A 25116-nucleotide genomic window follows, 5' to 3' on the forward strand; every position below is an offset into this window, starting at 1 on the left:
AGGCGTAAGATATCCATCACATTTATTCCACTGCGCATATGCCACACATGACATTCCAATCCTAGCAGTATGCAGGATGTTTGTCCCATGAACCTAGTTTAACGACCTTAGCTCCCGCGAGTCTCCTGTAGCTCAGTGGTAGAGCATCCGAACTAGTAATCGGAAGATCTTGGGTAAGAGCACTCGGATCTCCGGCTTTTTGCGAGTATGCCTGGGCCATTTACTGAATACCCTTTATAACAAAAAAAAAAAAACATGCCATACACGCAATAGACTTCAAGGTATGTTTCAAGTATTTTTTCATATTTCGCACAATTTCCCCTCTTCCTGTTAAAATAATAATAATAATAATAATAATAATAATAATAATAATAATAATAATAAGAATAATAATAATAATAATAATTATAATAATAATAATAATAATAATAATAATAATAATAATAATAATAATAATTTCAGTGTACAATATATACCATATTTACTCGAAAACGCGCCGACCCCGAATAAGCGCCACAATAATCCAGTTGAATTGAACTAATATTTGTACGCAATTTACAGCATTTGGTGCCAAGCTACACGTATTCCATCACCAAGAGAATTATCTCTTGATTCTCACTGTATTTCCTCGATTAATAATGATAAATTAGATTTATATAGCGCTACTATTATAAAAATATTCCAAAGCGCTTCACATACTTCTTCTTTCAGAAGTAAAAATATGTATAAGAAAATATAAAAAAAAGTTGACCCATCAAACCCCAATATGAACGTGCGCATTCTCCTTATTACTCTCCACATGGTAGTCGTTGGGAGAATTTGTTGTAAAATCAAGACATGTATATGTGGTGATTAGTGAGACTGGGGATTCACGGGCGCGCGAGGATCACACGCAAGAATCCACGCTTTCGGTGATTCTCGCGAGTTGTTCTTGCCTGCGTACAGACGTCTCGTATTTCTTTTGTTGCACTTGGCAAAGGAAATACAGTCGAACCTCTCTATTACGGACACCAAGGGGACAGGAATAATTGTCCGCGTTATAGAGGTGTCCGTTTTAGAGAAGTAGGCTTTATATGGATTTCGGTCTCTCAGGGACCAAGTGAACTGTCCGTCATAGAGAGGTGTCCGTATTAAAGAGGTCTCTGTAAGGAGGGGTTCCACTAGATGTCTGCAAGCAGGCCAGAGTTGTGAATGGTGGCAGATCACAATCACCTACCAAACTACAATCAAGGACAAAAGGGTTTGGACAAATTCGCATTTACGATGTTTCCCTCCGCACGCAACAGAAACATGGTACGCGCAAACGACGAGTGTCCATTCCCCGACCCCAACTCCCTTACAATGTTGATCCCGTGTAACAAAAATGACTTGGGGATTTCCACATTGTCTCGGCGAGAGGGGTGTGGTTAGAAAGATGGGTTTTAAACGAAAAACCATCATGGCTTCATTGGTGAGTCACACTAAATTAGCAGTTAATATGAGGATTTTGTAACATTTGTCCTAACACCTTTTGTCCTGATTGTAGTCTTGGTTTGAATTCTGCTTGGTGTGAATGGTGCGAGAGTTTTTCAACAAGTTAACGCTCGGTACTAAATATGTGTTCAAGCTCCTCCAGAGATTTGCCTTTGGTTTCTGGTACATAAACAAAGAAAAACACCCAACCGCAAAATGCGATTCCTCCGTTAAGCCAGAACGCTCCATAACGGGTGATCCACTCGGTCAACGAAAGGAACGTCATGGAAATTATCAGATTAAAAGTCCAGTTTGTAGCGGTGGCAAATGCATTTCCTGTACTACGAGCCCACAGAGGGTATATCTCTGAATTGATGGTCCAAGGCATTGGGCCCATACCGGGAGCGAACGCTGCAATGTAAAGTATTAGAGCCACAATAGCTAGCCAGGCATGTTTATAAGGGCAGGCAGCATACGACCACGTGGTAGGATGATTTGATACACTGCACCTACCATACGCTGCATGGTAACTCGACCCATTGAATGGAACACATGATCCATTGATGGGATTACTAACTGCGTCCTTCACAGAACAAAATCCACACTTTGCTTTGAGGCAGTCTAAGCAGTGCCCACTACTTGGACAATTGTCACTGCCATTCAAAGGTACTACTTCATGTAAGGATATCGAAGCATCGTGTTGCTTTGCCATAAAGAAAGCACCGCCTAGAAGAAACAGGCTAAATGTAACCCCAGCAAGGCTCCCAAGTAGAAGCTGTTGCTGGCCCATCTTCTCTACAAGACAGACACCTACGATGGTGAATGCAAAGTTACCAAATGCCACTACTGCGGCCAACCAAATGGCGAGCTGGTCACCTTGGATACCGGACATTTTGAATGATCGCTGCACTGTAGTACCTAGGTGTAAGGAACATTACGAAAATAATGTACATGAAAACTTTGAGCAAAATGGATGAAGTGACAATTTTGAAATGAAATGGTTACTATTAGTAGCCATCACCATGTCAATGCCACTAGACTTGCACTGTGTTTTTCGACATACAGCTATCACGGCTTAGTTAACACAGCACCCTAGCTAACATCAGGTACACTATATGACATCAAGAAATGTAATGAAGGGTAGACAAAACAAAGTGCATCATCTTTCTATGACTAGGTCTCTTACTGTCTCTCTATCGTCAAATGGTACTAGCACAACTACGACTTACAACACACATGGAACTGAGTAACGACTAAGCAAATAATTTCAATGAATACCAGCTTAAATTCAATAGCCCATACCGAAGGATTTTGAATTCAACAAACAATAAAATTTCAAAAATAAAAAAAGGTCCTTTACGAATTTGCGCATTCAATGCATATGCTACCGAGTAAAGCATAATGATTCTACTGAATGCCAGGTAAAATAGCTCACAAATGAATGGGGTTCACATTCAACAAACAGCACTATGAAATTCTGAAAATACAAATGTAAATGCCACCGAAAATTACCCCATTGCACCCACACTGGTTAGTCAAGGGAGGGGTGCGATGGATGCTTTCAAATCTGATGCTATCAGATTTCGTATACAAGATTTTATTAAATAAAAGAAAGACCCTTGCAGTTATTTACACAACTTAAACAGTTGCAAAAAGAAAACCTAAAAAAAAAATAGGCTTGAACAGGATTTTACTTCTATTAAAACTTTCACCGGCAGATGAAATATAATATTTCATATAATCATATTCAATTATTCATCCTTCGTGGGTAAATTATTACAAACTCAAAATATGACTAGCTCCCAGTTGCCTTAATAGCTCAGTGGTGGAGCACTGCACCAGCACCTTAAAGGTCATGAATTCAAATCCCGTTCAAGCCTGATTTTTTTTTTCAGGCTTTCTTTTGCAACTGTTTTCAAACATTACATGTTAAGTATCTGTGAGGGTCTTTCTTCTATTTCATCTTTCACCCACAATTGAAATATATGTTTCATACATAAATTTCATTTCACATACTGATTTACTTACATAACGGTATTAATTCCTGAAAGTTGTTGTATTGCTTGTAACACACAGCTGACCAGTACGCCTCTCCTTGTTGCTGTAGATGCCAAAAATGAACAAGAGTCTAAAAACAGATGGAAAAATTAGACAAAATTCAAAGTAAAGAAAATTTCTCACTTTTTCATTAACTGTTAAAGTGCCCCTGGGACGAAAATTTCATTTTCCATCTTTTTGCATGTTCGTGTAGAATATGACCTTCTTACTCATGTCAGCAAATTTCAATCCTTTACGGCGATTGGAAGTATTTTTTTTTTAGCTTTTTATTCGAGATTTCACGGCCGCCATTACTTGGCCTTGTTCCAGAAGTTAAGGCTCAAATTACAGGAAGTGACGTCATTGGCTCAACACGAAAAATTCCACATGGCTAATTTTCATATGGATTCTACAGTACTTCATAAACTGTATTCTGCTGTTGCGAACCTAAATAACAGCAGAATACAGTTTATGAAGTAGAATCCATATGAAAATTAGCCATGTGGAATTTTTCGTGTTGAGCCAATGACGTCACTTCCTGTAATTTGAGCCTTAACTTCCGGAACAAGGCCAGTGACGTAATGGCGACCGTGAAATCTCGAATAAAAAGCTAAAAAAAAAAAAATACTACCAATCGCCGTAAAGGATTGTAATTTGGTAACATGAGTAAGAAGGTCATATTCTACACGAAAATGCAAAAAGATGGAAAATGAAATTTTAGTCCCAGGGGCACTTTAAGAACTGTTGCTATTCGCACATTATGATTATTTTAGATCAAACGCAAGCCAGGCATTAAATTTTATTTTACATGGTGCTCTATTTCTTGTATAAAGGCCTGGGACAGTTATTATTTAAAAAAATATGTCCAACTCACATAAATTTACATAATTCACTCATGATTATCTCAACAAGTCTACAAAGACAACATAAATTTGCATGAATTTCAGCAATATTTATTTATCTAGAATTTTGCATGATAATTTTTACACGATTCACGGATGAAAAAAACCTTGCTGAATTTGCAGTTCTACGTAAGTTTGAAAAATCATTAATGCAGGAACCCTAGGGAAGAAGGAGATGGAGCAATAAATATTACCGTAACAAAGCTGACCAATACACAAGAGGCACCAGAAAAAGATGTCATATTGATTAACAAAACAAAACAAGTGCTATATGGCTCTTTTGATGTCTTCATGACCATATATGGGTGGGGCGATACTGTTAATAGGCTAAAAAAAATGTAAAACAAAATGTATAAATTTAAATATAAATTTAAGATAGAAAATGTACCACAGTTTCTCAAGTTTCACGCACTAAGCGATCATCAGACTGTACCGTTGGAGTTTGTAGAGTCATAATTTAAGGAGGGCGGTTGGAGCGATCTTGCTTCTGATTGGCTGTGTAGAATTTATTTTCATGCCTGCATTTTGTAATTAACTCAGATCATTTGTTGAGGAGGGTAGATTTGTCAGCAGATATATAGGATGCAGAGCTTCTTAGATAAGCACAAATTGCAACGCGAGGGATGTCTGTGATATGGATTTGCTCGTTTGATAATGGACCATTTGATCGTGTAACTGGTGCCATTATCCTTCTGGTGCCAGATGTATTTGGAGAGAACAGTGTCATGTGAATGTTTGCAGTGGTTGAAGGAAAGCTTGTGGTTGTTATAATTATCGCGTTTTGAAAGTATGCTCCGTCACTCCTGCGACTGAGTGTTTCTTTGTTTAAAACCGAATGTATAGATTTGTGGACTTCAAAGAACCAAATGACACCAAAATGGCTCAGACACTATTTTCGAAATTGTCATTCATTCTTTTCTATTTTAAAGTGCATATTTATATAAAAGAGCCTTCCTCCCTTCCCTTGTACTATTTCTGCTTTCCACACCCTCCTCCACCCATGAAAAAATGGCCACTAATTAACCTCATCAAAGATCTGAAGGACTTCCAACAGAGCTTCAGGAAGAAAATACGCTAACACCTGCTGCTCATTTGCCAGGATGTTATAATCCAATGAGGCTTTGTTTGTTTGCTATGGAGTAAAAAAAAAAAACGGTTGGTAAATTGGTAAATGCTAAACAGTTGACTAAATCATTCCTATGAAAATGTAGCTCAAGACTTAGGTCTGCGGATCATAAATAAAATCCTGAAGGTCAACTATTCCAACTCAGAGTGGGGATACCAAACAGTGCTTTGCCTTGGCCCTGTAAATAACTATTCCTTTAAGCATCAATAGTGACCAGAATTCAATTTCTCCTTACAATATCACTTGTCAATTAACTTGTAGGTCATGAGAATGATTGAAATGATCACTGAAGACAAGACGTCTTGGTGTTTAAACATATTTTCTTTAGTAGTACTGTAGGAAAAATATTAAAAATGATAAAGGAGCACCCAATGACAGTTTTCTTTTGATTCCTTCGAAATGCTATTTTAGGCTATCTCGAGTGCCTGTAAAGCTCTGTTGATTCATTTCAGGCTGCGCTCTAATATTTTCATATCTTCAGTCATTCTAGGGGAACTTGAGTCTTTTTGAATAATTACTAGTGCATTTTTGTCCATTTTTCTAAAAACCTTAGGTCTTATTTCGTTTCTGAAAATCTTAGCTGAGCTTCTTTGATACCCGAAACCACAGTTTTATCAATCCAACAACACAATAGCCCGTACGAAAATTTCGGACCTGACAGAGGCGGAATCCGGTCTGATTTCGGCGGGAATACCGTTGATAGAACCAAACATCAGCAAAACAAGAAACGGGCAAAAAAAATGTCTGGCTCCAAGCTAATAAGCCAGACAAATGTTACGCTCGTGTCTGGGTCACGTCAGCCGCACAAGACACTTACAGGAACAGAACAAGAGCCAAACAACTTCAAATTCTTTTCCAAATTTAATAACTTTAATAAGTAGCTAGGCACGGGCCTGATAAGAGCCTGACACGAGATTGGAAAGAGCCAGACAAGGTACGTTTGGTTTCTTTTCAATGAAATTAATCACAAAGACAATGTTAAGACTAGCTGTTACAGTGTCAAGGAATATAAATAAAGCACGAACAGCATTGTTTATAAACACACCTGCATATATATGGTATTACGGTCATCACGCTGCTCGACGGACCGAAATTTGGAAATCCCAAACTTGACCCCATTCATGCAGGACGCTGAAAAAAAAAGCCGAGTTCCTTCTTGACAAATGTTTTGAAAATCAGGTCATTCCGCCAGCTGAATCCGCAAAAAAGTCGTTTCGCTGGATTTCAAGATCAACGTACGTCACACACTGCACGTACGGCGATGCGTTGTTTTGATTTCTAGCAAGCGGTTTTATCAATCAAATGCCATAAGAGACATCGACATGTTGCAGATAAGTATCTCATTGTTTAAATTCATTTTTGATTGGTTAGCTTCGAGATCAATTGACGGTTACAGTTACTAATCTTTGGCGCTTGGAGTGTTAACCGTATTTTCAATGTGCGCGCGGGAAACAGTGCAATTGCAGTTACCGTCTTTCTTTTAGGCTTGTTAAGTTAGCAGTGATCGCTTCTTCCTCAGTGTTTTTAAGATCTCTTCAAGGATTTAACAAAAGTTTAGAATGTCGCTGTTCACATGCCTTTATTTTGATTCAGACAAAAGTGTATAAAGCATTTTACATGTAAATGTAAATTGCGAGGATCTGAAAGCAAGCGAGATATATGTCGAATACATCTGCAGCCTGAGGAAATGGAAGCAAGAAGAGGTTCTTAGCAACCATCCCAAAGGTTTAGGGGAGAGGTAAGCTACATTATCTTGTTATAAAATAAATGTCAGTCCTTTAGACTCGAATTTTTTTCTTTTTCGAAGGAGACTGCTCGCAGGGTAACCGAACTGTTCCAATGGCTAAATTCCATGTTCGGTAAATTTCAGCTGCCAAAACGAGGAGAGGTCAAGTTAAAATTTAGAAAGCTTTATCAATTACGATTTACATTAATTGAAATCGTCCGTCTGTTATCCGACGAAAAATTCAGTAGTGTTTTGAAATGTTATAAAGTATGACCGGCCGGGTGACCTCGGACCATCTGAGAACAGGCTCTATGCCCTGCAAAATAATTAGACTGAACTCACACCAAAACACACAAAAGGCTAGTTTGCACTTTACTCATGTTTTTGGAACTGAATAAACTTGATTTAATATTCGCAAACCACAACATTCTCTGCCTCTCCCCCAAGATCGCTCTTCGAAAGGTCCGGCTCACGCAACGCGTGATCGGGCATTGCACTAATTGCACACAAACGCTTGCTATTTAACTTGCGGCGCTATCATTTTTATAGTGATAGCATAGCTTTTTTGTTATCTGAATGGATATTTAGAACAACTGCAGCATCACAGACTTTTGCACTTGTTATTTTGCAGATTACGTGGCTTCTCATCGCATCGAAAATGTCAAGGAGCAGCTAACTTCCATCGACGCCAACCAGATCATTTACGCACAAAACTGAGGCGGCGTGCAGCTAAGTGATCTATCTCCTGTCTATTCAGCATACATATTTATTAAGGAACATTTGCTTTGTCGTATTTAATCTTTCGAGGATAAGTTGAGCAAATTATAAGTACATTAGTAAGTTTCCTTCAATTAGTGCAATGAATGTGTATATTTTTTAATTAATGCAAGAAAATAAGAAATTATCACCGCAAATTTGTTAATTTTTTTGAGATTGTGTACGTAGATTTAACACTGTATGGATATAGTAAAAACTTATTTTTATTGTATCAGTTTTATTCCATGAATCTATCAATAAAACATTTAATCGTTATTTCTATGTGTTTATATGCGTTGTACGGCCGTATTAAGGTTGGAGTAAGGCCGGATATATTTTTGCCGATTACATCACAGATTATTTACGTTGTCCAGCTAATGTCAGGCTCGTGTCATGCTCGTTTTCTGGTTGTTTACGATTTTTCGTGCCCTGCTCGTGTCTCGCTAATTCCCGCTCATTTTAGGTTAGGTGTCTTGTTCCAGTTAGGTTCTTTACCGCTGTGTCCCGTTCTGCTCGTGTTCGGTCAATGTTATGCCCGTGTCAGGTTGAAATGTCTGGCCGAATTCATGCTCCCGTTTGGTCAGACATTTTCGTACGGGAGGCCTTAAATTTCCCATAACACGAACATATGAGGCAAAAATACCCTTTAGAAAATTGTAGGGGATTAATACATGTAGCCTTCTGAACAGATAATTTACCAAAAGGATCAGTTGGCTGCCCCTGATCAGGTCTTAAAGATTATCCTGTGAAAGGGGGGCTCTGCCTATTCCATTTGAAGATGAAACCCTGAAGTGACCATTTAGGCGAAAAACAAAAGTTAAATCCTGTGGTGTTAGTTATTATTGTGCGGCTCTAACTGATATGTCTGTGAAAGAAAGCGTAAGTGTAACCATTCAAATGAAGTGTGACCACTCAAATGAATAATTTTTAGTACTGCTAACATTTTCAGAACGCTTGCCTTTAAATCACCTATGATATGTTACTTTTGTCCAAGGGCAACCTGGATTTACACTGTCAAACAGTGCCACAAACCTTCACACATTTGCTGTATCTTTTCCCTATAAACACTGTCCCTGATCATCCACAAATGAACGCAGAAACTGCTTAAATCTGTTCTTGATCTCCAGTCGAGGAGCCTGCATGGAAACCCACTCACGCACGGAATGTCCTTTCATATCCTCAAGGTTTTCTATACTTTCGATGAACTGCAAGAACAAGAATTGAATTAATCAAGACACAAGGTACACCTGTAAAGTAACAGTCAGACCACATGTGGCCCCTGCAGTTGATGTTTAACTCTCTATATAGTGTAGCATCAGGCAATTTCAAGACAGTATTGGTACTCTTCTGAGGATGCGTACCCTGCAAGTAGAGATAAGAAGATTGAAGGGTGCAACTCCATGGATCACAGGGTTACCCCAAACAGTATGTTGTTGGCACCCATTTATACAACTGGGTGATGAGAGACAATATGGAGCAAAGTTTCTTGTCTAAGTTAAGGAAACAGCATGAACATAGAGAAACCAACCTAGCTTGAACCATTCACATTTCAGTGGCCACGGCTTCATATTAAAAGTCTGTTCCACTAACCATTATACTACTAAAACTCCAAATATTTCAACTTTTTCTTCTCGGACTATTGTTTGATCAAATCCTATTTTTTTTTTTTCAGATACTAAATGAGAATTAAAAATTAAAGTGTATTAAGTCATAATCTAAGTTTTAGTCAGTCTCCTGTACATACCTCATCTTCATCTTGTACATCTCCATCCGCGGCTCTTTGTGCAAGCCGACGACGACGTCTCGGCTGCTTCTCGTCCTCCTCATCTGTTTCATCTTAAAAAAAAAACAGATAAATTTACAGCAGGTGTCAATTCCCAGATTTAACTCTGTATCACACTGTTGCCATGCCAGCAAAGCCACAATAGGATGACGACTATCATCGAACATGCTTCCCCAGTCTGCACTCAGACCATGCAGTTTCATTTGACCCGTGATTATTGCCCACTTGACTAATTTCAATCTGTATTTGATTTCCCTAGCAAAACTGGTCTTTTTTTGCATTTCTTTGTGTGGCAAAATAATAATAATAAAACAATATCCAAGCTTCTATTGCTATAATTATTTAAAAATTGATGAGTAACCAGGCATAATTAAAAGATTTCTAAGGACGTTCTCTGGTTAAAAGTTTAAGGACGGTGCCTACTGTTGTTACTGCGCATACGTTCTGCGCATCGCAAGATACTCGGGATTCCTATTGGTGGTGCCTACTAATACAGGAATATTTTTGTGCGGTTTAAAACTATACGGAGAAAGCAGAACTTAGCAAATGTTTTTGGTATCTCAAAAGAAAATTGGGGGTAACCATGCATTTTCCAGAGATAATTAAGCGTCAATTTAGGAAAAAATCCCATACATTGCTTTATATTTTGGCGCATTTTAGAGATATTGTTGCTTAATTATCTCTGAAAAATGCATGGTTACCCCCAATTTTCTTGTTGGATTCCAATAGCCCTTGCTAAGATCTACTTTTTTCGCATTGTCATAAACCGCACAAAAATACTTCGGTATTAGTAGGCACCGTCCTTAAAATACTAAGCTTTCGATTGCCAGTCTGCAACCTTTAAAAAGTGAGATTGCAGACTGGCAATCGAAAGCTTGGTATTTTTAAACTTTTAACCAGAGAACGTCTTTAGAAATGCTATACTTATTGTTGTGAACTTGTATGAAGAATAAATTGAATTGAATAATTGACCAAATCCAGTGTTTTTCTTGCGGATTTAATGACACCATTTAGGATAACATCACATCACATTACAGCATAATAATTTAATATTGTCTAGAAACAAAATACTTTATGAACAGAAAAAAATTATCATACCATAAAGCAGTCCCCTATGAAGCCGCCCCCTTGTTGCAGCCTCTTCTCTGTCTCTCTTCCTCATCAGCCGCTCAGCTTCCCGTCGAGCATCTGGGTCCATTTCATCAAATTCCTCATCATCTAACACTGCTGCATCATATACATCAAGTGCGGCAATTGGGCGATAATCCCTTTCAAGTGTCAAAAGTAATATTGTGATTTAGCCAAGTTTTTTTCCCAACCCTTTCACAATGAGACAGTTCAGCCAGAAATTTAAAACTGGACATCCAAGAAGCATGTTTCCAAAAGGTCGTAATCCACAGGACACCTGGATGTACCTTCTGACTAAAATTTTAAATCCAGAATAAATGCCCCCTTCTTAGTATCGATATATATGTGATCGGTATTTTCAAAGGATTTGACTAAGTATAAATACACATCATTCTTAACTGTACAATAAGTGAAAGTTTTTTTGTAGAGGAAAATGTGTTATTAAAAATTAAAACAAAAAAATAGCAATTTTATCTGTAGAAAAAAAAATAGAGAAATGCTTCATGATGGGGTTATCTCAGCTGCAGGTATATTTACCCCAAACTACACCACAAGGAGGTTGCCAGTCATCATATGGAAAATAAAATTTCCTGAATTTTCACTGACTATAAACCATTTCCCTGACAAATGCCTTGGTAACAAAGCAAGCAATGAAACAACAGAAATCAATACCTTTGTAAATACTTATCGGAATGACAATACTTTTGCCAAACAAGGAAACTTTTTGCAAACCTAAGACGCTAGCCAAAAATACAATTCTCTGACTTCTTACTGTCCTAATGGAAGAAATTAGAACTTCGCTTACTTGATACAAAATTTTCCCCAACCTTGGAAAAAATCTGTTTTTCCCTGAGCTTAGTAAATAATACTGTATAGCGTATTCCGCAGCTCATTGTCTCTAATACAACATTATTTTATTTATTTTTTAATACAACCTGCCCCTCATACAGTACATCAGTGTTTTTGGTTGGTGTGACAGCAGACATAACCATATAATATGTGTCAGACAACAAATGGGTCAGATCTCTATCAACCCATGTTCTGTTAAGGGAGGGGGGGGGGGGGAGTAAAGCAGTTTTAACTTACTGTTCCATATCCTGTCACCAAACAACTCCTCTCCTTCTTCTTCCTCAACAGCATTTTCATTTCCAAGAACTGCATCAGTTTCATCCTCAAAAGGAGGAAGATCTCTTCCTGGACTGGAAGTCAGTCCATTCGTCCGCTGAGGACTGCTAGGCACGCCAAGACTACTCGAAGATTCCTAAACCGGGGAAATTATATGGCTCAAAATAAAATATATTAAATGACAATTTCACGTACCGGAGTTTAAACTTGGACAGGTAAAACAAATTTTACGACCTCATTATTACTACTTGAATTCTTGGAGGGTTATTCGCTTTAACTGTTATTTCGCCTGACGATTCTGAAAGTTGTACAACTTATCAAGAAATTGTCAAGTTCGATTCACGGTATGTGTACATTACACACAGTGCAGACTGCTTTAACAGCGCGATAAAATCACCGCGAAGGTAGATTCTGATCTCACACCCATTTCTCAAACAGCAACAATTTATAGAACACTAAGCTAATCTCGGTTAAATAGACCAGCACATGAAATTTAGCTTCGAATAACCTTAGATTATGCACCCGATATTTGACAGACAAGAAGGTGTGCATTTTGGACCTCAAAATCGATCAACAGGCAAAAATATTGAAATTCTACACAGAAAACACTGACGATGTGATCATTCACTTGTTGATATGCAGGTAATGCTTTTAGTTCATAAATATCGGAGCAAATTCTACGAAAATACACCGCACAACTTACCGCCATGCTTTCTTCGTCGGCTGATCTGTTCACGTGACACAATTTTGCCGCGTTTTTCCTATGATTGTGAAAACGAGGCTCCATTGATCAGCTGACATATTTAGCACCTTGAAAACAAACAGTACCCAGGGGTACTCCCAGGGGTTCGTTTCTTAACTCTCGAAGCTTGCAGTTCTTGGGCGCAAGCGACCTATTTTTTTAAAAATCCGTTTGTATGGACTGCGGAGTCACGGAGGTTCGCGAAAACTAGTTCAATATGTTAAATTAAAATAATATATTTATCTAGCCAAGCCTAAAAGCGGAGCTCCACGATTCCTTTTTAAAGGCATTTATGTGTCTTACTAAGTCTGCTTATCGTATGAACGTAATAAACTTACAAATTTCTCATCCTTTCTGGAGTTATATATACTTTTAGTGCATATGCAGCAAACTGCTTACCACCAATAACAATTACAACATTTATAACATGGATTAGTTAAAGTTGTAACGGAAGACACCGAGAGCAAAATTACTCACTTCCTGTTTCGTAACTGAAAGCGGCGAAAATAATTCCTCCTGATTGGTTAAGACGCCATTTCTCATTTAGTTGTTTTCTTCATTTTGTGTCCAACAACAACGAATTCTTAATTTCAGTTTCTTTGAAGTTCAAATTTTTAAGCCGAGTTGTTTGTCCCTAAAATACATGGAAATCAAGTGCTGCAGCTATAAAGGAAATTACGGATCTAGAGATGAATTTTCGTATCTTACAAAAAAATTTTAGATCGGATTTGTTTGGTTGAAAATCTGAAATCAGTCATGGGGACCAAACGCTTTAACCTCGCTACCTCTTTTTCCAAAGAACGATAACCGAGTATAACAGTGTCCTTTAATTGATGGGAGAAAGGAGCAGGTCAAATCATAGTTGGTAGAGGAGCTATGGTCAAATTTAGTGGAAGAAATTACCCTGCAAGTTTCTTGTTTGGATCCACGCGCGCGCGGAACTCCGCCATAGAAAAAGCAAGATTGATTTAGAAGTTAAAGAAATATATTTGTTTCCAAAAGGCATGGCCTTTCTAACCTTTCTTCTAACCGTAAAATCTGCCTATCTCTTTTGTATTATTTGTTTCACAATTTATTGCTGATTATGGTCCTCTGGTTGTTCTTCAAGAGAAATCAGCAAGCTTTGACAATATTTCTTGATTTTTTTTAATAAAACAATTATTCCACTCGCGCTTGTTGGATGTAAGATGATTAAAGCCAACTCGGAGCTACCCGCCTCATTGGCTCAGTCTATCACCTCTTATCCAACGCTCGCGTAGAATAATGGTTAATTACTCATTAGACAAGAAAAATTTTTGACCCATTATTCTACAGTGTTTTTCCAGTAAAAGTGATTTTTATATTCTTCGTTTTTGAGGAACCATGAGAGATTATTGGAAGATCAATTCTTATTTGCACACACTGGTGCTTTAGCTTCCATTCTTTTAATTTTAAGATCTTCATTTTCATTTCATGTTGTCGATCGCCGAACTATGCCGTGACCAGGAAAATGATCTTTAACCTTTTAGTCCCGTTGTTCCCCTTAAGGCTTCTTGCTGTATTAGAAAGAACGGCAATGGCAAAGAATCGGAATAATGAAAAAGTGCTAATTTAATAGGCGATTATTGAGTTGCTGTGAACTTCACTGTGAAGGCTTTACTCATTTAGTGCAAAGTTTTTCATGTGAAAATTAGTGTTGTTTGCATATGAATAAAAACTTTGCAGTTAGCCTCGCTTTCATAATGAGGTTCAAAGAAACTTGGAAATGGACTATAACCATAATATAATTGCGTTCAACGCAGAACGAACGCACTCTACAGATTAGAGTCAAGATTGTATGAGACAACGTCGATTGAATGAATGCCGGGATCTTGGGACGCGTATCTGGCACCCCCCGCAGATTTTACAGGGGCGGATGACATCATCACAACTTGGCAAAGGAGAGAGAGCCTGGTGACATCGAACGTACTCCCTGATCTTTGATTGTTACTAGTCATATGATTATAATAACAGCACAGTTAAGGAATATTAAACGCAGATTAACCTCAGCAATGTCTCCTCCTTGGCCTCTTTTGATGTTGCTCCTCTCTGCTTCTAAGCAGAGCAACTCCCTTTTCTTAGAAATATACTTCTATCACTTGTGTAATGAAAACTTCCTTTAATGGCTAATTCGTTCCTCCGTTAAGGCTCAAAATCTAAGGCTTCACAATATATCACTATATCGATCTCTTAACTCCGCGCGCTTCTCTTTCTGCTATTCGAGTCCTGTTTCGCAATGTTATTTCTTCTGTCTAGGCCAATCTTAAAAACAATCAAAATACATGGATCGGATATCGCAAAAATAATTAAGGTTCACTTTTCACATCCGGCTGGTTAACAATTGATCGAGTTCAAAGTTCTTCATTAACTATTTCAATCTTTCGTCAATTTCCAGTTCAAAGTTCATTTTCTCGACAACTTGCGCCTTAATTACTTCATCGACGTTATGATTATCACGGCCAGTTATTCCTACGCCTGGCGGTAAAAAACCTACGGTCCATATTCCATAGAATCATTCTTCATCCTGCTCAAGTACAGGTTCTGCCATCTCACACATGGTTTCGTATTTTGAAACACACGTGGGGTAGTACAGGACGATAAATGCCAAACAAAGAACACAGGAGCAGATGCAGAAAATCTAGAAAGGGAAGGGCGAAGAAATTGTGGCGAGAGCGCAGCCCCGACCCCCTCCCCCCATTCATCCCCTTCCCACTCCAATGAAAAGTTTAAGAACTAATTCCAACGGGCAGAAACGAGAGGATCTCCGAGGAGGGCGGTTTTTGTACCCCTTATCCCGGTTGTTCAACGAACGGATATCTTTTATTCAGCGTATAAATCGCTATCCACCCAATGAAGTGGATTGATTTGAACACACTTTATTCGGTGGATAGCGCACGATTTAAGACGTAGATAGCATGACTTCTAAAGAATACAGCCGATATTACGACGAAGGCTGTTGAATTTTCTACTGTTGTTGGGGTGAAAAGCTAAATTAAAAGCTAGTCTCAGATAGGTAAGCAGAGAAGTTGTTACAAGCTTTCATATTTTTATTACTTGCTACCAATCGTAGAGGCAGTAACTACAGTTACATGCAGAGTCACGCACTTGCATTAAACTCAGTCACCGGTCAGTGTCCACCATTTGTCGCGTCTAACCGACTATATCATAGGCAAAGAAAAACGCCAATCATAGGGCGCTTTCCATTTGTCAGGACTGTCCAGCCAGACCGGTGAGTTTGTACACGGATTGTACCAATTTGAAGGATAAGTTTTGTCCTAGTCCTTCAAATTTCTTTAAAAAAAGCAGGCATTATTTTCAGACTGATTATTTTTCAAGATTTTGCAGCACATTTGATTTACAAACTGGACGGTGTGGCCAGCCAGTTGTGGCAAATGGAAAGCACTCATAGTGACTTACTTAATTTGCAGCGCAGCTATTCTTATCTAAGAAGTACAAGAATCAACGACTCGACATGTCGCCTTATACACGCGATAAACACTCGTACTCTTAGAAATACTCGTTCGACTAAAATAAGCGTTTTGAGTGCAACTGCAGTACACGCAAAATGTCCGGTCTGGCCAAACTACACTTGTCAAATGGTTAACGCGCTCTACGTGTAAGCACATCTACATTAACTCAACTATGAACTTAAAAAATTAACTGCTGAGTACTCAGGTTTATAGAGGTCATCCTTGTGAAATTTCTTATAGATTAAGCAGCACATTTACGGCAAACGGCGAAAGACCATATTTACCCTACATTTGCCACTTGCTTTTTTCAGTTTCTCGGAAGAAACGAGTAGTCTAGCGATAGCATGAAAGGAAAGAAATATTTTGCACCATTTACATCTATCAATTCATTTTGTTTTTCAAGAGAACGTAAACGCGAATCTCACGTTAAATTGCTGTTTGCCGTAAACGTGGTGATTAATCTCTCTTATCTTTGCAAGAAAGTCCAGTTCAGAAAGTCCTCTTTCTGCGTTGTACTATGAGGCTAAAAGCTTGAAGAATCAACACAGCTGTTGATTCTGTTTGTTTGTGTAAAGATGGCGTGGAATACAACACTTGCCTCTAGGCTTTCACAGTTTCTGTTAATTCTCTGAACACAGTTCTGTATAGAACACACACAGTTATTTACCATCCAACCTGAGATACGCGCCATTTGTATCTTTAAAGCAATAAATCTGTGAATACAAATATGAAATATATTTAAAAGGCCTCTAACGGCCTACAAACGGACCTTGTGATTGCAGATAACCACAAAAACCCACACAGAAACTAGTTTGACTACTTTTTTTCGCAGCATCTCATGTTGTTGAGTTACGTGCGCCAGACTTCCCTTCACGCGTAAACAAACCAGCCCAGTGTTGCAGTGCAATTCAGATTTGAAACAGATCACAGCGCAAGAGGTTGGCGTCTTCAAAGTTTTATTCTCTTCTTCACCCTAGGATTACAAGTGTCTTGCGAGAATAAAATAATATTCGAGTTGCCTTGTATTTATGTCAAAATTAATTGAATGCTTAATAGGCCAATTCAGAGTTGCTTTGAACCTCATTATAAAAACGAGGCTAAGTGCAAAGCTTTTGATATGAAAATTAGTTTCCATTCATAGCCGCAATCAACACTAGTTTTCATATGGAAAGCTTTGCACTTAGCCTTGCTTTCACATCAGTCGAGGTTCGAAGTAACTCGGAAATGGCCTATTGTATTCAACAAGTTATCAGTGTATAACAAATTTCTCTATTCTGCAGGAGCAAGCCGAAATCAGCTGTTTGGGGTCCAGTGAATAAAATAATCTTCAATTTAACTTGTGCAAAATGTTGTTTTCTTCAAAACATCTTCGAGTCAGAATTCCGATAGGAAAACGTAAATCGTTAGATCAGTGAATACGGATTCAACCCAAGTTTCTGTCGAAAAATGTTTCAATTAAAGGTTACAGAAATGAGCTAAATCTATTTGAAGCTAATCAGTTGTTTATCCGACCCGACAGCTGAAGTCGCTTGTTCAGTTAAAAAACAAATTGTTCACAAAGATAGGTTGTCCAGCGTACGTCTGCCCATATACAAAGTTAAGTTTGTTACGAAATTGTTTGATTGAGATAAACTTTACAACGCACTAAAATACTTTTATTAATTTTGCTCCCTTCACCAAAGGCAACTAGATATTTCTAGTTATAAGGAAAAACTCCAAACAATTGCTCAAATGTTTAATACAAATGTGCAAGATACTGCTTGGGCGAACAAGGTTATTTACTTTTTATTTCGGCTTCCGATTCTTGTCTCTCATTGAAATTTCTCAAAACGAATGAGTCTGACGCACACGAATCAAATATTCCGATAATATTTGTAAAACAAGAGTGTTTTTAGTTGTTGCTCTTTGCAGACCTCGCTTCCAATAAATGCGGATAAATATATATATTTTTTTCTGTATTTTTTTTTTAACTTTTTGGTCAAATAGATAAGATAATATAAGTAACATACGAGATCCCAAAGAAGTAACCCAGGTGTTTATTTTTGGTAACTCGATTTGTAAAAGATGTTTGATGTTAGTTGTTGCTCTTTGCAGACCTCGCTTCCAATAAATGCGGATAAATATATATATTTTTTTCTGTATTTTTTTTTTAACTTTTTGGTCAAATAGATAAGATAATATAAGTAACATACGAGATCCCAAAGAAGTAACCCAGGTGTTTATTTTTGGTAACTCGAATGTAAAAGATGTTTGACCATCCGTCATTTCATCATGAAGGTCGATTAAAACCTCCTTTTTAGCATTTAGCTGTGATTTGTAAATATTTAGGTGAATTAGTTAAAAGACAAAAATTATTTTTTTGGGAACTCACAAGCAGTGCTTTAATTTGAGTTTCTAGCTCGCTCGGAAAAGTTTGTCAGAAGAAAATAAGGACACTGTCATAACAAAAATCATCATTATCGCTTTGGCAGTTTGGAACTCTGCTCTTCCTCGAAATCTCGCTTTCTTTCTTTCGACAAAGGAACATGAACCCCCTGTATACAGCTATTTCAACTAACGCTATCGGATTTTAAGGCCTCAAGATTACACGACAGGGCCAAAAAATAGTATGGGTAACTGTACATCTTTTAATTTGGCTGTAACTTAGCAATTTTCATTGCCACAGAGAAATACGATAAACATTTGCCACTGTGATTTATTTTTGGCAGGGATGAGCCGTAGCCGAGTTAGGTAAATTTTTCAATAAATTACCAATATCACCTTGTGGTCTTGTCGCTTAAGCTTTAGATAACGTTTACCGGAATAGCTGCACATGTGTATGAACACAATCTGCATGATAAGCTCTTGTATACATTTCAAGAAAACTGAGTATATATCTACCATAGTTAATAATTTTATTCTTAGAGCCGTTATTTTCTCTCATTGTAACTTACGTCCTGAAGAAGACTACTTTATTTATTTAGCTTCGCCTAACTAAAATACAGATACAGATCTATATGCATCAATACCTAAAAAATATATATTAGGCAGGGAGACCACTACAGCCAAGCCTAGTCGTACTAGTTGAAATATTGTCTGATTAAAATTAAACTTCATGCAGCTTAGTATCAGCCCTGCAAATTTGCTTGTCCTACCAAAGCTTTCTACTTATTAGTGACCAAGTTCTTTTCTTTTCTTTTTTCTTAACTTTTACTTGACCTTAGCCAACAAGAAACCTGGCTCGTTTAGCCAAGTTACGATCTACGGTACACCATTACTAGATCTCGTGATGAAAAAGGAACTTTAAAAAATACAACTATTTTTAATTGTAAAAGTGTTCAAACTTTTTAAGAGTATAAATACCGAAAAAATTTTAAAATAGTTATAAACAAGAAGTTGCACCATAAAAGAGCATGCAATTATAAATGCAACTTTAGATATCGCAACATGTGGCATGTTTATGTAATGTTTTCAATGTCAGCAAAACACTTAATTGACAGCAAATATCAATACGTTTGACCAAGCCCATTCGTCATGTTTGATTTTCAGGTAAACCTTGGTACAATCATTACAACAACAGAATTTCTTCCATGCAACTTGATGGAATAAAGAGCGCAAATTTGAACGTTTTCTAACCACAGATCGTTCCTGTGAAATCAACAGAAGGCTACCTGATTGATCATTTGGAGCAAGAATGGCCGGGCCCTCTTACACTGAAATAGCTTGTCAAAATTTGCCGTGTAACCCAAGCAGTTTAGCTAGCTACGCCTTCAATAGTTAACGAGTAAAATTTGCTTTACTTTATGAAATTTTGGTTTTATGTGCTCTGGGAGAATAAGGATAAAATAGCAACAAAAACTCGAGAAAATAAATTGTAATACTTGCTTAGAAGAAAATACTACCTGCCAAGGATGTGAAAATATGATTCAGGATTATGGTTTCTTTACTACTCTGTAGAAGGTCATCTCTTGGTCAAATAACTCCTTGACGTTCTGCAAAATTGGAAAAAATAAATGGAAAACCTGTGAGATAATCTATTGCAAACAAATTCTAGTGCTAACTTTATGACATGTACTGTTACATTTTAGATTTGATTTAATCCAGTAATATAATCAACTTGTTATTTTCTTACAAACAAATTCTGGCCTAGGGAAAAAGTGTAGAGAGAGATTCACTGAGAAACCGATTCCTTATTGAACAAATTGGGAAAACGAGGCGAGCAAAATATTTTTTCTTGTCGACATCCTGGAAATGATTCTAGGAGTCAATGAAAAAGTCTCTCTCACAATTTTGACGTTTTCTTTCCATAGTTCCTCTGGCGCAAAGTAAGTTAAGGGGTTCCTAAAACCAATGCTGTGACCTCGGTAAAATCCACGCGTGATTTCGTATTTGGGAGAATAAGAAGTTTAAAAGAATTTGGAATCGAATAGCTAAAAACAGTTTCTTCGCGCCCTTAGTCGTTTTAGCCAGAAACATTTTACATACGAGAGACACATATAGTAAGTTTAGAATTGTAAACAAAATTTATTTACCGTTTTTATTTCTTGTCATTAAATTCAAGCGTGACGTCATCACCAATCAGTACAAATGGAGCCCAGTGTCTTATGGAAGAGAACTTCTTGGAGTCTCGCAAAGATTTCATAGCCTGATGAAGGGCTAGACTGGTGCTTTTTCCCTCTCTCAGCTGTTCATAGAAACTCTTCATGAACTCCAGGGTAGCTTCATCGTCAATTGCCCAGAGAGCCACTAAAACAGACCGAGCCCCAGCGCAAAGGAACGCCCTTGCCAAACCCACCACACCTTCAGACTGTAAGACTTCCCCGCGACCACTATGACAGCAACTTAACACCACAAGGCTAGCTCGGAGGTGGACGCCTTGTACATCTGACATGTTCAGCATGAAATCCTTTTCCTCAGGGAATTCGGATGTCAAACCGGGGTTTAGAGCCAAGGCAATTTCGCCAGTTTCTCCTCGCCCATGGGCAGCAATGTGGACCAAACCAACTGACGTCATTCGTTTTAACACTTCCCCTTTGGTTGCCGCTTTTCCGGTAAGTGGCAGACTCTTGAGGATTCCTCCTATCATTTCTACTTCCTTTTTGGCGTACGGTAACGGTGATAATGGTATTGGAACGCATGGATCTCCTACAAGCAGTGCCCCAGAATTACTGTGGAAGTCCTTGGGCGAACTTGTAATTAGCTTTAAACTCGTGAGCGACGGAACGGTGCGAATTCTAATATCTCCACTCAATGCGGCCCACGGAGCCAAGCACAACGAACCATCTGGGACAATGACTAACTCGTCACCATGAAGCACATCTGCAATGGGACTAATAATTACATCATACAATGGCTTTAAGGCGTTGTTGGTGCAGTATGCTGATTCGCCTGTTGCATTTTTTTCTTCTCCGGTAGATGGGCGGTCACTAGTCAGTTCCTCCATTGTACGATTTTCACATCTAACATCAACACCAGCTCCAATCTTTTCAAAAGCTGTCTCCAGTAAAGTACGGACAGGGTCATCAAGCGCAGGCTGACCCTCTATTTCTCCTTGTCTAAATACCACTTCATTTCCCTTTCCAAGGACCCAGATATTAATTCTGTTTTCCTCCGTTGCTAGAAAAACTGTTTGTGCGGATGACACTCGTGAGATGTAGGAGATTGTCTCTTTAGCATCACATGATGGTGACGACAATGCTGTAAAGCCATATTGTATCATTAACATATCAATCAGAGCCTGTGCTCGTCCTTGCTCAGCAGCACATAAAGCCTCGTCTTTCTTTTCTATTTTTAATAAACATCTCCAAAGAGCACTGTAAACTTTCTGATACAGCTCTCGAAAGCTTCTTTTCCATGAATCTTTAGAGTGAAGAAGAGCCCTTATGGTATCAAGAAGTGTCACGCTTGACCTATAACTATCAACAGCCTCACTTAAAAAAGCTAAAGATTGGAACACGCAACCTAAAGAATAATGTGAAATTGCTTCTTCAACCTTACTACCCACGTCCTTGGCAATCTGTAAACCTCTCTGATGGCATTCTATGGCTTCTTGAAACCAACCAAGTGCTTGATAGGCTTTGCCGAGATTGCCATAGGCACTTCCTTCTCCTGAACGGTCACCCAGGTCTTTGGAAATCTGTAAATGTTTCTGATGGTAATGTATGGCTTGTTGGACGTCATAAAGTGAAAAATAAGCACTGCCGAGATTGCCGTAGGCACTTCCTTCTCCTGCACGGTCACCCAGCTCTTTGGCAATCTGTAAATGTTTCTCATGGTACTGTATGGCTTGTTGGGAGTCACCAAGCGAGTGATAAGCATTGCCGAGATTGCCATAAGCACCTCCTTCTCCTGCACGGTTACCCAGGTCTTTGGCAATCAGTAAATGTTTCTGATGGTACTGTATGGCTTGTTGTAAGTCACCAAGTGATTTATAAACACATCCGAGATTGCCATAGGAACGTGCTTCTCCTGCACGGTCACCCAGGTCCTTGGCAATCTTTAATTGTTTGTCTTGGTACTGTATGGCTTGTTGGAAGTTACCAAGTGAGTTATAAGCAATGCCGAGATTGCCATAGGCACGTTCTTCTCCAAGAAGGTCACCCAGGTCTTTGGCAATCTTTAAACGTTTCTGATGGTACTCTATGGCTTGTTGGAAGTCACCAAGTGATTGATAAGCATTGCCGAGATTGCCATAGGCACGACCTGTTCCTGGACGCTCACCCAGGTCTTTGGCAATCTGTAAATGTTTCTCATGGTACTGTATGGCTTGTTGGAAGTCACCAAGTGATTGATAAGCATTGCCGAGATTGCCATAAGCACATCCTATTCCTGGACGCCAACCCAGGTCTTTGGCAATCTGTAAATGTCTCTCATGGTACTGTATGGCTTGTTGGAAGTGACCAAGTGATTTATAAGCATTGCCGAGACAACCATAGGCACCTCCCTCTTCTACAGGGTCACCCAGGTCTTTGGCAATCTGCAAATTTTTCTCATGGTACTGTATGGCTTGTTGGAAGTCACCAAGTGATTGATAAGCATTGCCGAGATTGCTATAGGCACATCCTTCTCCTGCACGGTCACCCAGGTCTTTGGCAATCTGTAATTGTTTCTTTTGGTACTGTATGGCTTGTTGGAAGTCACCGAGAGACCGATAAGCACATCCGAGATTGCTATAGGCACGTCCTTCTCCAGCACGGTCTTCCAGGTCCTTGGCAATCTGTAAATGTTTCTGATGGTACTGTATGGCTTGTTGTAAGTCACCAAGTGAGAGATAAGCATTGCCGAGACTGCCATAGGCACGTCCTTCTCCTGCACGGTCACCGAGGTCCTTAGCAATCAGTAAATGTTTCTTGTTGTACTGTATGGCCTTTTGGAAGTCACCAACTAATTGATAAGCATTGGCGAGATCGCCATAGGCACTTCCCTCATCTGTCCGGTGGCCCAGTTCCTGGGCAAGGCGGAGATCGTTATTGAAGAGCTCTATAATTTTTCCTAGTTGTATGGCCATTGGTACGAATTGGGTCCGGCGCTGTGTTATTTCTTTTTTAAATGGAAAGGAAAGGTTTTAAACATTAAGAACCATGTGAAGATGAGTGTGTGAAAGAACCTGCCAATTATTTGGGAATGGGGATTAAAAAAATAAAGAGCCAGGATGAAAAAAGGAAGTGTAAAAAAAAAAAAAAGATTTGTTGAAGCAAAGAACTGTAAATATTAAGGGTAACCTTGACGTGACGCCATAACCAAGGGAAGGATAATTATCCAAATATTGCGAGAAGACCTTTCAAAGTAGAAAAAAAACGTAATTTTTTTGTACGTTTTAAGGTGTTCCCGCAATATATTTAAATAATTTTCCTTCTCTCGATAATGGCGTCATGACAACATCGAAACGTCGCGATTTTATAAGTTTATCCTTAATATTAGCAGTTCAAATGTAAGAGAAGGCAAAATTGGATATCCGAGGGAATTCACAGGTGTGGTCATTGTTTACCCTCTTTCCTTTTTTGACACCAGATGGTATTGTATTTATATTAACGCCAAACGTATACATGTTGTAGGGAGAATTATTTTTTAAAGATAAATTATTTTAAGGAATGACAGTGTCATCGAATGATGTCTGTTATTTTAGATAAAGTTTATTGTAATTCTCAACGAAGTAGGTAAGGTAAGAGAAACAACGAAAAGAAATGGGGCTAGCAACAACAACAAAATGATATCACAACAGTAGTCCCAGTCACTAAGAATTTTTTTTTTTAATTCAGAAGACTGACTTGGCTATGACAAGCAAGTGCGACGTTAGCCTCAACGTACTTCTTTAATTAAGCGCTTAAATAACCCAAGGGACTCTGCTTTTCTCATGTCACAAGGAAGACTGTTCCAAAGGGGGCGCCACTATAGCTAAAGCTATTCTTATAATAGTTTGTGCGCGGCAATGGAACATCTAGCTTATTCTCAGAGTCTCAAATTTAGAACGTAAATAGTCTGGAGCTACACCGTGCAAAGACTTATAGACCATTGTGGCTCTTTGTATTTGCTGCTGGGAAGCTAGATGTTTCCATCCCAGGAGCTCAAACAAGTGACCAGCATCAGCGTCATAATTTTTTAAAGGTCTTATGTTTTTTTTTTTTTTCAGACTGAAGGTCTTAGCAATGAGATGTTGTTTAGTCAGACTTACCGATCGATTTATCAGGTCACAGATGCGTTTTTAAATTGTGTTAGTCGTAAAAGTCACCTAAGCATTGCTGAGTGTTATGAAAGCAACAGCGTGGTATTGGAGAAAATACAAGTTCCAGTCGAATGATTTCGAGGTAGGTGGGGGAAGAGAGAATGGCAAAAGATCGTCCAGGGTCGAGAAGAAGGGTTCTTGTTTGTGAAG

At 38.5% G+C, this 25116-nt stretch overlaps 5 protein-coding genes and 1 long non-coding RNA gene across 11 annotated transcripts in view; 1 reads left to right on the forward strand and 5 right to left on the reverse strand.

The window, feature by feature from the left end:
* LOC146475184 (uncharacterized) overlaps nt 1–19208 on the forward strand; it is a 186470-nt gene extending 167262 nt beyond the window's left edge. Inside the window, exon 4 of the long non-coding RNA XR_014865999.1 lies at nt 18996–19208. This is a non-coding gene — a long non-coding RNA (uncharacterized LOC146475184). The remainder of the gene's footprint in view (nt 1–18995) is intronic.
* Nucleotides 1–25116, reverse strand: part of LOC146475179 (uncharacterized) — a 453604-nt gene that overhangs the window by 215549 nt on the left and 212939 nt on the right. The window lies entirely within an intron of this gene.
* LOC146475188 (tetratricopeptide repeat protein 28-like) overlaps nt 1–25116 on the reverse strand; it is a 142882-nt gene that overhangs the window by 41828 nt on the left and 75938 nt on the right. Inside the window, exons 2-4 of the mRNA XM_085116160.1 lie at nt 22869–23783; nt 20777–22268; nt 19195–20236 (exon numbers count right to left, since the gene is read on the reverse strand). Of these exons, the coding sequence (XP_084972286.1) occupies nt 20782–22268; nt 22869–23751 (2370 nt within the window). The 5' untranslated portion in view covers nt 23752–23783 and the 3' untranslated portion in view covers nt 19195–20236; nt 20777–20781. The remainder of the gene's footprint in view (nt 1–19194; nt 20237–20776; nt 22269–22868; nt 23784–25116) is intronic.
* Nucleotides 460–6640, reverse strand: LOC146475190 (proton myo-inositol cotransporter-like). The gene is made up of 5 exons (XM_085116231.1): nt 6563–6640; nt 5416–5523; nt 3481–3580; nt 1494–2370; nt 460–1460 (listed from the first exon to the last, which is right to left on the reverse strand). Exons 1-4 carry the CDS (start codon nt 6638–6640, stop codon nt 1577–1579), a joined length of 1080 nt encoding a protein of 359 aa, XP_084972357.1. The 3' UTR covers nt 460–1460; nt 1494–1576.
* The window catches only part of LOC146475191 (proton myo-inositol cotransporter-like), a 55102-nt gene continuing 35430 nt past the window's right edge, over nt 5445–25116 (reverse strand). Inside the window, exons 1-4 of the mRNA XM_085116202.1 lie at nt 10881–11723; nt 9744–9835; nt 9032–9204; nt 5445–5523 (exon numbers count right to left, since the gene is read on the reverse strand). Coding sequence (XP_084972328.1) covers nt 9058–9204; nt 9744–9835; nt 10881–10980 — 339 coding nt within the window. The 5' untranslated portion in view covers nt 10981–11723 and the 3' untranslated portion in view covers nt 5445–5523; nt 9032–9057. Of the gene's footprint in view, nt 5524–9031; nt 9205–9743; nt 9836–10880 lie in introns of the transcript that reaches the window.
* Nucleotides 11856–12766, reverse strand: LOC146475192 (DNA replication licensing factor mcm2-like). The gene is made up of 2 exons (XM_085116223.1): nt 12739–12766; nt 11856–12171 (listed from the first exon to the last, which is right to left on the reverse strand). Exons 1-2 carry the CDS (start codon nt 12742–12744, stop codon nt 11929–11931), a joined length of 249 nt encoding a protein of 82 aa, XP_084972349.1. The 5' UTR covers nt 12745–12766; the 3' UTR covers nt 11856–11928.

The sequence above is a fragment of the Pavona decussata genome, unplaced genomic scaffold (assembly GCF_977016875.1).
Source record: "Pavona decussata unplaced genomic scaffold, jaPavDecu1.1 SCAFFOLD_85, whole genome shotgun sequence".
Taxonomy (NCBI): domain Eukaryota; kingdom Metazoa; phylum Cnidaria; class Anthozoa; order Scleractinia; family Agariciidae; genus Pavona; species Pavona decussata.

Bases quoted from the DNA above. Each gene is read 5' to 3' on its own strand.
- LOC146475190 (XM_085116231.1), bottom strand. From the start codon at position 6,640: ATGAATGGGGTCAAGTTTGGGATTTCCAAATTTCGGTCCGTCGAGCAG. The intron at 3,581-5,415 runs GTTAATTAGTGG...ATCTGTTTTTAG, and splicing joins TCCTTCAGATCTTTGATGAG to ACTCTTGTTCATTTTTGGCA. The intron at 2,371-3,480 runs GTAAGTAAATCA...CCTTACACCTAG, and splicing joins TCAGGAATTAATACCGTTAT to GTACTACAGTGCAGCGATCA.